The 12,070-nt window shown below is 57.8% G+C and overlaps 1 protein-coding gene across 1 annotated transcript in view; it reads right to left on the bottom strand.

Annotated features, from left to right (window-relative positions):
* Window positions 1-3,167: 3,167 nt before the first annotated feature.
* The window catches only part of ISG20 (interferon stimulated exonuclease gene 20), a 12,458-nt gene continuing 3,555 nt past the window's right edge, over window positions 3,168-12,070 (bottom strand). Inside the window, exons 3-4 of the mRNA XM_077774349.1 lie at window positions 5,231-5,431; window positions 3,168-3,405 (exon numbers count right to left, since the gene is read on the bottom strand). Of these exons, the coding sequence (XP_077630475.1) occupies window positions 3,319-3,405; window positions 5,231-5,431 (288 nt within the window). The 3' untranslated portion in view covers window positions 3,168-3,318. The remainder of the gene's footprint in view (window positions 3,406-5,230; window positions 5,432-12,070) is intronic.

The raw sequence follows: 12,070 nt of genomic DNA, 5'->3' as shown, positions 1-12,070 counted from the left end.
ATGCATGCCCAGGGCAGCAGGCCACATCCGGCCCGAGTCCCTGCTTCGTCTCCTGGACTCGTCCCTTGGGCATTTACGTCTGTGCTTGGGGCACCTGCCCACACTCACCCTTCTCCTCTGGTTTGCCCTGTAGGTGCACCTGGGGCAGGAGGAGCCCAGCTCGGCTGAGAGCACACACCCTGAGCCACCCTGCACCGGGTGCCAGATAGAGCTTTCACCCAGATGGAAACCACCTTCCCTGCAAACCCGTCTCCCCTCCCCCCTCCCAGCCATTATGCTGAGGTCTATCGTGGTCCCTGGGGACTGGACGGTAGAGTCACTCGCCTGGCCTTCCTGCCCTGGGGCAGAGAGAGTCCCCCAGGGTGTTTAGGGTCTAGGAAGGGCACCCAGGGGCAGATGATGCACGGTGAGCTGAGAGAAGGGACAAAGTGAGAAAGGGAACCCCCAGCCCCCACCCCTCTCAGCGGCTGTGGGTCTGAAGGAAGGTGGGGCAGGGTTGGGGAGGGTGGGGGACCGGAAACTAGCTGGGCGAGTAAAGTAGGGTGGATAAAGGGCTCGGGGAGGAGGGAGCAGAAGGCAAGGCCCAGCTCCAGCTTCTCCCTGTGTGCCTGGGGCGGACCTGACTTGGACCTTCCAGAACTGAGGGCAGAAGAGCAAGAGGCCGTGGCCTCCCTGGGCGATGAAATTCCACCCAAAGGCTGTGTAGGCTGCAGCAGATTGCAGGGCAGTTTCACATCCCTGGCCCCAACTACTCCCACGGATAGCTATGGGCGTTGGGGCTAATATACCCATTTTACAGATGAGAAGACTGAGGTGAAAGTTGTCCGAGGATGAGCCTGGCCCCCGGGGTAAGAGCGAGGCTCCTGGGCGCTCACCAGCTCTGCTTTCTGAGCTGCTTGTCCAGGCCATTGGGTGGGGACGACAGAACTCACAAAGCAGCCACACAGCAAAGCATTACCTTCTCCTCCTCCAGGCTTTACAACCTCACCGAATGACACTGACATCTGCAGGCAGTAACTCCAGCGGACGCTGGGCACCCTGTGAAGGTCTCAACCCCCTTCGCGGCCCACCCAACGGGGCAGCTGCTGTTTCAGGGTGAGACGCGCAAGCCAAGTCAGCCTGACCCCGAAGCTGGTGCTCTCTAGAGGGCCACCTTCGGAGTCTCCCTGTGACCATCTCGCTCCACGGGAGCACTGGCTGTAGGGAAGATGGGGGTCCTGAGCGGGGCCGGAGCCCAGGGCTCACGCCCCCCTCTGGGGTCCTTGACCCTCACCTCAGCGTCCGCCTGGGAGGTAGGATGGGCGCCTCCCCACTGGGGACTTCCTAGCACCACAGCCGGAAGCAGGAAGCTGGTCAGAGATTTCCCTGGGAATTCCCATCGCTCTGGGGATCCTGGTTCACCCCTGGACCTTGACCTGGGAAGGACCTTGACCTGGGAGTCTGAGAGTCCGGGCGCGCCTTCCAGGCCAGGCCCCTTCACCGTCCCAGCCCCAATCTGAGCCTCAGCTCAGGGGCTGAGTGAGGGCGGCCTAGAGGCTCACTGTTGCAGCCCCTTAGCCATTTTTAAAGACAGCCCCTCACACTTCTTGCCCAAAGGCTCCTCGAGTCGTTCTGCCTTCCAGGCCTCCCGCCCGGCAGACGGCCCAAGGGCGCCACCTAGTGGCCGGTCTCAGCCAGGCATGCGGCCGCACCCAGCAACTTTGAAGGTTCTCCAAAATCATCGCAGCAGAGGGCCGGGTCACAGCTCTGGAAGTCAGGCGGGCACCAGGCTAGCAGAGAGCAAGCTGCACCTCCCCTCTCTCCCAGACATCGGGGGGAGCCCCCCAGAAGTCAGTGTGCAAGTGGGAGGCAATGCTATTATCATGCAGCCTGAGCGAACAGTACTCGAATTTGGGGTGAATCAATTGGGCCTGGATTTGAGTCCCTTGCGTCCTTAACTGTACCTCAAGTCCCTCATCTGTGTAGTGGGGCCATTTAGGACACATTTCTCGGGGCTGCGGGCCTCTCTCTGCGTGAGCAGGCAGCCAGGGGGATAGCAGGGGTCTACCCTGGTGGTACTCAGACCGTAAGCCAGTGGCTCTTGGCTGTGGCCGCACACGTTCAATCACCTGATGCTTACAGTGCCTTTCAACGTGTGGCCCTGGACCAGCAGCATCAGCATCAGTGAGGAGCTTGTTAGAAATGCAGATTCGGGGGCTCCACCCCAGTCCTGTTGAGTCGGAGAGTCTAGGGGTGGGGTCCAGCACCCTCCAGGTGATGCTGATGCTTGGTCAAGTGTGAGAACACTGTGCTTAGGTACTGGGGTTGCTTACAAAGCATCGCAGGTGATTGAAATGTCCTAGGCATCAGGAGCACCTGCCCCCCCACCCCCCCCGGCCCCCACAGTAATTCTGCTTTAGAGGGACACCAGCATGGATTTAAAATAACTCTGCATCAGCTGCTTCTAATGAGCCGTCGCTGCTCTGGTGTGGACTCTCCTTCCCACACGCCATGCGTGCCCTTCCGTCAGAGATTGGGGACCCACAGCAGAGTGCAGCTGCTCTCCCTGGGGTCTCCAAAAACAATAACCACCAGTTCCTGACACTTGCTGAGTGCTTAAGCTGTGACAGGTATGGTGCTAGGGGCTTTGTACGCAACGTCTCACAAGAACCTCATGAATTGATAGAAATGCCCATTTTACAGATGGAGAGGCTGAGGCACAGAGAGGTTACATAACTCGCTCTAGGTCACACAGCTACTAAATGACAGAACGTGGAGTCCAACCTAGTTCTCTGTGACTTCAAAGTCCCCTGCCTTTGCTTCCTCGTTTTACAAGAGGAGGGACGACTTGCTGAAGGTCACTGCGGGTAGCACCCACCACAGTCTCTGGACCTCGGCTTCCAAGCTCACCAGTGCCTGGGCACCCATTCCAAGATGGCATGAATTGACCTCTGATCGGGGTGCTGCTCCCCTGGGCATAAACGCAACAGGAAAAGGGAGGCAAGGGCATTATTTAATTGCATGCCTCCTAGATTCTTCAAGGATTCCAGATGATTAAGGAAATTGACTTACCCTCCCCAGCCCCCCATTCCAGCTCAGTCTTGACTGTCGTGTAAGCCTCACGTGGACTGAGGCCCATCACCAGGACTCCCCCGGCTCCGAAAAAAGGCAAGAGGAGGAGCCACTGGTGGAGTAGAAAAAATATAGAGCTTTTTTACTACTAAAGATGCGTTTTCCAGAAGCAAGGGAACTGCTGTCCCGACGAGATGAAGACCTTGGCGAAGTCCCTGCGGAAGGGGCTGGTTGGGGCTCGGGTCTCGCACCGCGAGGGGGCAGCCCTCAGCGGGCCCGAATTCGCTGGGCGATCCGGTAGAGCTCCATCGTTGCCCTGGCGTCTTCCACCGAGCTGTGGCCAGACCGGCTGTTCTGCAGACACAGATACAGAGTGGGGGGGACTTGAGGTAGGGTGGAATGCAGATCCCCCTGTGACCCGGGCCTTCCCAGCTCGCAACTCGGTTTCCAGGGCCCCGAGGAGGATCGGTGGGTGCGTATCCCCAGGCTTCTGACACCCTGGACTCCGCAGGTGGCTGGAGCAGGCCCAGCTTCTCCTGTCAGTCCCAGAGCTGGGGCACCAGGCCCAGGCATGGCCAGGCACAACTTCCAGCATCCAGGCTGTGTCGTGTCCTCAAGGTGCTTATAATCTGGTGGGGGGGAGGGGGCGCTGGAGACACCCAGACACAGAGGGAGCTCCAGGGGACGGGCTGAATGTAAAAAAAATATATGCCAGGGGCGCCTGGGTGGCTCAGTTGGTTAAGCGCCAACTTCGACTCAGGTCAGGATCTCACAGTTCATGGGTTCGAGCCCCGCGTCGGGCTCTGTGCTGACAGCTCAGAGCCTGGAGTCTGCTTCAGATTCCGTGTCTCCCTCTCTCTCTGCCCCTCCCCCACTCATGCTCAGGTCTCTGTCTCTCCCTCTCTCAAAAATAAATATATGTTAAAAAAATTTTTCTTAATGCCACAATGATGTTTCTAAATGCAACTTGCTCAGCACTTCAGTGACTCCACGTGCGGAGCATTCTGTCCTGGGTCCTGCGTGCCACGAGGCTAACAGAGGGGCCTACGTTCAGGCGGGTCCCCTGCGCCCTACCCGGTCCCTGATGGCCCAGCCACCCGGCTCCTCGCATCTCAGGCTGGGGCTCCTGCCCTCCCCTCCCCACCCTCCTCCACTAAGACTCACCCTTCAGATTTGTGCAGACCTGCCTCCCTTCATCCCTTCCAGCTAATGGACCACGCTCCCTTCCACCCAAGAGTCCCTGGGGCACAAGCCCAGCCCTGCTTAGCCCCGCCCCTCCAGCATCTTGACCAGCCTGGCACAGAGTGGGTGCTAATAAATATCTCCCCCACGTGGAGACGGGGCTGCTGGTGTCCGGCCCACCTCGCTGAGCCCCCAAGCACCCCAAGCCCCTATCGGGGCTTGCCCCACACTACACGTGCTGAGAAATGGGGGCCCCAGGGCTGTGTGTAAATACGGCCACTCCCTGGATAAATCTGAGGGCTGCAGTTTACCCCATTTCCCAGAGGCCCGCAGTGGGATTGACCGTCAGTGATCACGGCGCCTGCATGGCTCAGTCGATTAAGCAGGGGCTCGGGTCATGACCTCCTGGTCAGCGAGTTCGAGTCCTGCACTGGGCTTTCTGCTGTCAGCGCAGAGCCCGCTTCGGATCTCCCCTCTCTCTCTCCCAAAAATAAACATTAAAGAAAACAACCCCAGGGGCATCTGGGTGGCTCAGTCGGTTAAGCTTCCGACTTCGGCTCAGGTCATGATCTCACAGTTTGTGGGTTCAAGCCCCGCATCGGGCTCTGTGCTGACAGCTCAGAGCCTGGAGCCTGTTTCAGATTCTGTGTCTCCCTCTCTCTCTGACCCTCCCCTGTTCATACTCTCTCAGAAGTAAATAAAAAAAAAAAAAAGAAAGACAACAACTCCAGCTATCCATAGAGTAACTGGCTGGAGTTTAAACACAAGACCTTTCTTGGGGGCCCTCTCGGCGCCACCAGCACGTCCCGGGGTCACCTCTGCAATGAACTTCCTGGCTCGGATCCTCATCCTGGACCCGGTGTGCTGGGGACCCCGAGGCCAGTGCCCCTCCTCGCTGGCAAGCACACGGCCTCTCGGGGCTGGGGTGGGAGACGCAGAGCGGCTTGGGGGCCGAGGGCTGGTTGGCGAGCCCCTGGGGGGAGGGGACGGTGCTCACCTGGATGCGCCTGCCCAGGAGACGCTCACTGAGTACGCGGAGGGAGACGCGCTTGCAGCCCTGCAGGCCGGCCTCTCGCCACAGCAGCCTGTCCGTGGATGTGTCGTAGACCGAGTAGTTGTTCATGTTCTCCTTCAGCGCCTTGAAGTCATGCTTCAGGTCATGGCCCACCACCAGCTTGCCCTTCAGGAGTGACAGTATCTGGTCGGGAAGACACACATGCTTTCCTCGTGGTACCGGAGGGAGGCAGCCCCTCCTTGATGGCTGTGTGGCTCTGAGCCAGTTGTCTTCCCTCTCTGGGCCTCAGCCCTATTGTGTGGAGAGCGAGGAGTCTAGACCAGGCCCCTCCTCGCACACAGTAGCTCAGCTCCGTGCTGAAGGCACATGCAGACTTCCATCCCCTTATAATGAGGGTGGCACCTACTGGCCACGCCCCGTGTGCCAGGCACTCATCTAAGTATGTCACCTATGTCATTTAACTCTGTCAACGAGCCTACTGTGACAGGCAGATGAATGACCTCCCAAAGGTGCCCACGCCCTAACCCCCAGAATCTTCGACTACATTACAAGGCAGAGAGAAGTTAAAGTTGCAGACGGGCTTTAGGTTGAACGATGACCTCAAAGGGAGATTATCTGGGTTACCCACGTGGGCCCACCCGAATCTTAAGGGTCCTTCCACGTGGAGGTCTGTGATTTGCCCTGAGAACCTGATCTCCAGCTGCTGGCCTTGAAGGAAGCCCTGCTTCAAGGAAAATGGGCTTGGAGAAGCTGGAAAAGGCAAGGAGCTGTACTCTCCCACAGAGCTCCCAGAAAGTTCCAGAAAGCAACGCAGCCCTCCCCACACCGCAATTGCAGCCTTTGAGGCCCGGGTCAGACTGTGGAGCCGTGGAATTGAGGGATAACACATTCGTGCAGCTTTGAACCGCTAAGCCTGTGGTTTTGTGACAGCAGCCGCAGAAAGCTAATGCAGCCCATATTTAACTTAAATTCTGCAGATGAAAAAAAAAAAAAAGGAAGCACGAAGAAAGTGAAATGATTTGCCCCAGGTTACTCTGGTGATGTTAAAGCGAGCATTCGGATTCAACGCCTGCTCTCTCGAAAGATGGAACTCAGGGCCCCTGAGTGGCTCAGTCGGTTAGCATCCGACTTTGGCTCAGGTCATGATCTCATCGCTCGTGGGTTCGAGCCCTATGTTGGGCTCTGTGCTGACAGCTCAGAGCCTGGAGCCTGCGTTGGATTCTGTGTCTCTCTCTAACCCTCCCCCACTCACACTTTCTCTCTCTCTCAAAATGAATAAATGTTTAAAAAATTAAAAAAAAAAAAAAAGATGGAACTCAACCGAAATGAATATGGGCCAGCCTGCGTGACTTCTGACTTCTCCGAAGGCCAAGTTTCCCAGCGGCCCTGAGCTGCCCCGAAACCGCCATGCTGCAGGGCCCACTGGAGGCTGAGAGCAGAGTCTGAGGGGCCCCGGTGCCAGCCACAGGCTGGGTGGGCAGGCCAAGCTTCCGAGGGTTCCAGCCCGGGCCTGTAGGATGCCTCTGCCTCAGCCGGACAGCCGTCCCCGGCCCCCAAGCCCTGGCCAGACTGCAGATGCAGGAGAAAAGTAAACGTTGACACTGACATTGTTTGAACCACCATGTTCAGAGGCGATTTGCTAAGCACCACTGGGTAACTGGGGCGGCCACACAGCTGGTTGGCGACAGAGCCAGGCTCAGAGCTGGCAGGCTGCCTGCTCCGGGCATCCACCAGCCCCCCAGGGCCGAGCTTCGGGGAGCGACCCCTAAAGTACCCAAGCCTCCCATCTTGACTTCTCCACTTCTCTCCCATGGTGGCCGTGGAGACAGCTTTCTACCTCGGCCACGCAGGCCGCTCCCCCTTCTTCACCTTGGCTGCCACTGGAGAAGGATGGAGGGGGGATCTTGGGCGGAGCCGTGTCGGGCCCCAGCTGGAGGGGCAGCCTGGGGGCTCAGGCCCCCCTGTGGAAAGCTCTCCCCCAGCTTCTGCCCTGCCTTCTGTGCCTGGGGAAGGAGCCTTGCACGTGGCTCACACCCTCCCATGCCCTGCTTCCGTTTCTAGTGGCCTTCGAGACACCATGTGGGACATTGGTACACTCTCCCTGGAGACCACAGGATCACTGTGGCCACTGCAGAAGAGGAAGCCAAGGCTCAGGGAGATGAGGTGACTTGCCCTCGGCCACAGTGGTGGAATCAGGGCTCTGCCCGTCTACCATCAACAGGCAATGTCACCGCACCCCGTTCACCCTGTGGTTTTGTCGGGGCCCACACTCAGCTTGGGGCCGGGGAAGCTCACTGAGGGACGGACCGTGCTGCTTCTAGTGCGCGCTTGGGGTGAGGAGTCACCTGGTGGACCCAGAACTCTGGATTAGGATTCTGGACTTCACATTTCTTTTTGTTCAATGTTTATTTACTTAGAGAGAGAGCGCGCGAGAGAGTAGGGGAGGGACAGAGAGAGAGACAGAGAATTCCAAGCAGGGATGAGATCATGACCTGAGCCGAAATCATGAGTCGGATGCGAAACTCTCTGAGCATCCGGGCGCCTCTGGATGGAGTCCTATGTGTGGAGGAAAGGGCACCGGCCAGCGCGCAGCAGGAGCGCACAGGGCCCTACAGGGCAGCTGTGGGTCACGCGCCTTTCCTTGCTCACATTCTCTATGTTCTCAAACAATGTGGCCTGTTTCCCCCAGCTGGGAGCTGGCGCGGGCCTAGTTCATGCAAAGCCCTGAGAGACTGTCTGCCATCCCAGAAACAGCCGCCCTGGTCCCGGGCTGATGGGACAAAAGTCATTGTGAGGTGGATTCCTGGGAAATTAATCACTTCCTGATCCCAAGGTCCTGGGGCGGGAGGGGGGAGGTGGCTACATTCAGCACCGCTGGGCTCATGAGGAGACAAATAAAATGAGAGGGGTGAGGGGCACCTGGGTGGCTCAGTCAGTTAAGCGTCTGACTTCGGCTANAAAAGGAGGGGTGAACAAGCAGAAGGAATCAGGAAAAAAAAAAAAAGAAAGAAAGAAATGAATATTTTTAGCAGAGAGATGTGAGCAACGTCTCAGGCCAAAACCACGCCGGGCACCGGGCGCTGGACAGGGAGAGACTGCTAGGACTCGCTGTGTGCTCTCAGGAGATCACAGACCATCTCTGGGCTTCGGCTTCCCCATTCGTAAAGCAAAGGCCTGGACAGGTGAGGCTCCAGAGGCCCATTAGCAGCCAGGGCTCCCCCGACTTTCTGAGCCAGGGCTGGGGGTGGGGGAAGTGGGGGGCCTGCCGGAGCCCAGGGAGGGGGAGAAGGTGCCAGCTGGCAGGGAGACCTCAGGTCCTGTGTGACCTGCGGGACCTGCCCTGACCCAGGAGGCGGGTGTATCAAACACAGGGGGCGGAGACTCGATTCCCGGAAGGAATGAGCGGGGAGGAGGGACAGTCACCTAGCTGCACTCACAGCACCCAGCCAGGTACTTTCCTCTCCGCACCCGCCCAAGGACATCTCAACCCAGGGATTCTGATCTCCAAGTCACAGAGGAGGGGCCGGGGTCAGAGAGGCTAAGAGGCTGGCCCGGGTGACAGGGCTGGTGACCTGAGAGCTGCAGTGAGCTGGCCGGACCTGCCTGACCCCATCACTAGCATTATAGCTGTTATTACCACCTGCTGGGCACCTGCCCCAGAGTCCTCAGTGGCAGCCGGGAGAGCCACGCTGGGCCCGCGTCAGCGCTCAGACGTCCTGGACCCGGAGACGGGATTATCACACCGTCTTACCAACAGGGAAGGGGGGATGCAGAGGGGCATGTCCCCATGTCACACGGCAGAGAGCACCAGGGCCAGTGTCCCGTGTCTGCCTGGAGGGTCCTTCTAGAGCATTTCCACTCTCGTTCCAAGTATTCCCCGGATGTGCCCGGTCGCAAAAATCACCTGGGGCCCTTGTGAAAAATCCAGAGGGCCAGGCCTTCCTGTCATCTTCAAGAGTAGCCTCAGTCTCCCTTTCCTCCTGTCCCTTGCCCCCAGCTTGGCCCCTGCACCCCCCTCAGCTGCTGATGCAGCTTCACCTGGATGGTGAAGTCCTCCTCCTCCCTCTGGCCAAGCCCCAGGGACGCCTGCGCAGGGGCGGGGCCCAGCAGGAGGTGCTTGGCCCAGTGACTCCTTGTTCACAGGCCACCGTGGCCTCTCTTCTGTCTGCAGTTCCCTCCTAAGCCAGGATGCTTCCTGGGACTCAGCTGTTTTGTTTGCCAACGAAAAATGTGATTACCCCTCCCTAAGCCCAGTGAGAGGGTAGATGCGACTCAGTGTACTGGGTTAACGTGAAAGGAGCATTAACTTACCAAAATAAGTTACACGCTCTTAAAAATTACTATTAGGGAAAACGAAACAAAACAAACAGCATTACACTGGGTGAGAGCCCTGAATCCGAACACTGAGTTGCATCACAGCTTCCTGTGTGTCCTTAAGCAAGGCACTGCCCCTCTCTGGACCTCAGTCTCCTCATGGGCTCTCTCCTGAGCTGACTGCCTGATTTGTGGTGCTCTGTAGGCCGGTTTCTCAACTTCCGCACTATCAGTACTTCTTTGGTGTGTGTGTGGCTGGGGGAGGGGCCGTCCTGTGCATTAGAGGATGTTTGGCATGGGGCGCCTGGGTGGCTTAGTCGGTTAAGCGTCCGACTTCGGTTCAGGCCATGATCTCGCAGTTCGTGGGTTCGAGCCCCGCGTCGGGCTCTGTGCTGACTGCCAGCTCAGAGCCTGGAGCCTGTTTCAGAGTCTGTGTCTCCCTCTCTCTCTGCCCCTCCCCTGCTCACGCTGTCTCTCTCTGTCTCTCCTAGAAATAAATAAAAATATTTTAAAAAAAAGAAAAAAAGAAAAAAAAATAGAGGATGTTTGGCACTATCCCTGGCCTCTACCCCCAGGATGTCAGTAGCAGGCCCCTGCCCCACTTATGGCAACCAGAAATGTCTCAGATTGTGCTAAATGTCCCTTGGGGGGCAAAACCCACTCCACATTGAGAACCGCTGCTCTAGATGACAGTCAGACCTGAAGATTGGGGAAGATAACAAGCAATTACGTTCCACTATAAAAGTAATGTAGCCGGACACCCAGGTGGCCCTGTCAGTTGAGCATCCGACTTTGGCTCAGGTCATGATCTCGCAGTTCAGGAGTTCAAGCTCCACTTAGGGGCACCTGGGTGGCTCAGTCGGTTAAGCATCTGACTTTGGCTCAGGTCATGATCTCACGGTTCATGAGTTCGAGCCCCATGTCAGGCTTCGTGCTGACAGCTCGGAGCCTGGAGTCTGTTTCAGATTCTGAGTTGAAGCTCCACTCCGGGCTCTGTGCTGTCAGCAAAGAGCCCATTTTTGACCCTCATCCCTCTCTCTCCCTGCCCCTCTCCTCCACTTGCGCTCTCTCAGAAACAAACATTTTAAAAAAGTAATGTAATCATATTACAAAAAATGAGAATAAAAAACAGAAGGGGGAGCCCGTGCACAGTTCCGGTGCCCTATGGCAGCAACCCTGTAGGGTGGGCTGTGGGGGGCTTCGTGGCTATCGTGGGCCGGTCTGTGGCTCGCCACTAGCGGGGCCTGCTCACCACTCCTGTGGGGGGAAGAGACAGGCTGGTGAGCAGTCTCTGAAAGTTGCCCTTCTGAGGCCAAGGCCTGGCGAGCCGTAGGCTCACCTGGACATGTCACTCAGCCCTGGAGGCGCAGATGGGCATCTTCCCTTTGGGAGCTTCCCAGGGCATCCCGGGGCCCGCAAGCCGGTCAGTCTCTGTCTTTGGGATTCGAACATTCCGGGTGACTGAGTGGGATCACGCTGCCTCTGTGCCCTGGTTCCTGGAAACAAATGAACCGCTGCCTTGTGCACACACGCGCGGTGCCTGGCACTGTCCCATGCATGTACTGGACCCTTAGCCTTCACTGAGCGTGTGCACGTGTGGATCGGGGGAACTGAACATCCCAGAGCAAGCTCTGGAGCCAGAATTTGAGTCTCCGCTCTACCCCTTCCTTGGACCGTTTGCTCAGCTGATCTGAGTCAAGCCTGGCAAGTTTCTCTGGCAGCAGAGGCGGGGAGAGAGCCAGCAGGCATCCCTCCGTAGCAAGCAGAAAATGAGGGCCAGGATCCAAGGCTGTGGTTCTCAGGGGAAGTCAGACAGGGGACTGAGACATACAGTCTGCGCGTCTGTATCTGTCACACTGTGAGTGACCATCACAGGGGCCGGGCACTGTGCTCAGGGCGATGGGCTGTGTCACTGCATCTGACCTACATGAGGCCAGGGAGGAGGTGTTAACCCTCCCGGGCGCTGATGAGGAAACTGAGGCTCAGAAAGGTTCGATAACTCGCCGAAGGTCGCACACACCAGCGAGTGATGGGGCAGGAACTATAAACCCCAGGTGGGCTTCAAAGATCTGCCTGGTCCGTACATTCCTGGCTCACTCTTTTTTTTTTTTTTTTTTAATATTTTATTTATTTTTGAGAGAGAGATAGAGACAGCATGAGCAGGGGAGGGTCAGAGAGAGAGGGAGACACAGAATCCAAAGACAGGCTCTATGCTCTGAGCTGTCAGCACAGAGCCCGACGCGGGGCTCAAACCCACGAACCGTGAGATCATGACCTGAGCCAAAGTCAGACGCTTAACCGACTGAGCCACCCAGGCGACCCCTGGCTCACTCCTTAAATGGCTGTCCAGCACCCGCTCTGGACAGGGCCCCCAGTTACATTTGTGGAATGCGGGGCCAAGGGCCATCTCCCGCTGAGAACCGAGGCATTCAGCGCTGGAGCCGGAGGAGGAGGACCTCCACATCCTGACTCCCAGGCGGGCGCTCAAGGGCATGCAGGGACATGGCT

The sequence above is a fragment of the Crocuta crocuta genome, unplaced genomic scaffold, assembly GCF_008692635.1.
Source record: "Crocuta crocuta isolate KB4526 unplaced genomic scaffold, BGI_CrCroc_1.0 scaffold7, whole genome shotgun sequence".
NCBI classification, from domain to species: domain Eukaryota; kingdom Metazoa; phylum Chordata; class Mammalia; order Carnivora; family Hyaenidae; genus Crocuta; species Crocuta crocuta.
The sequence above is the reverse complement of the archived record's forward strand: the minus strand, read 5'-3'. Positions and strand labels throughout refer to the sequence as shown.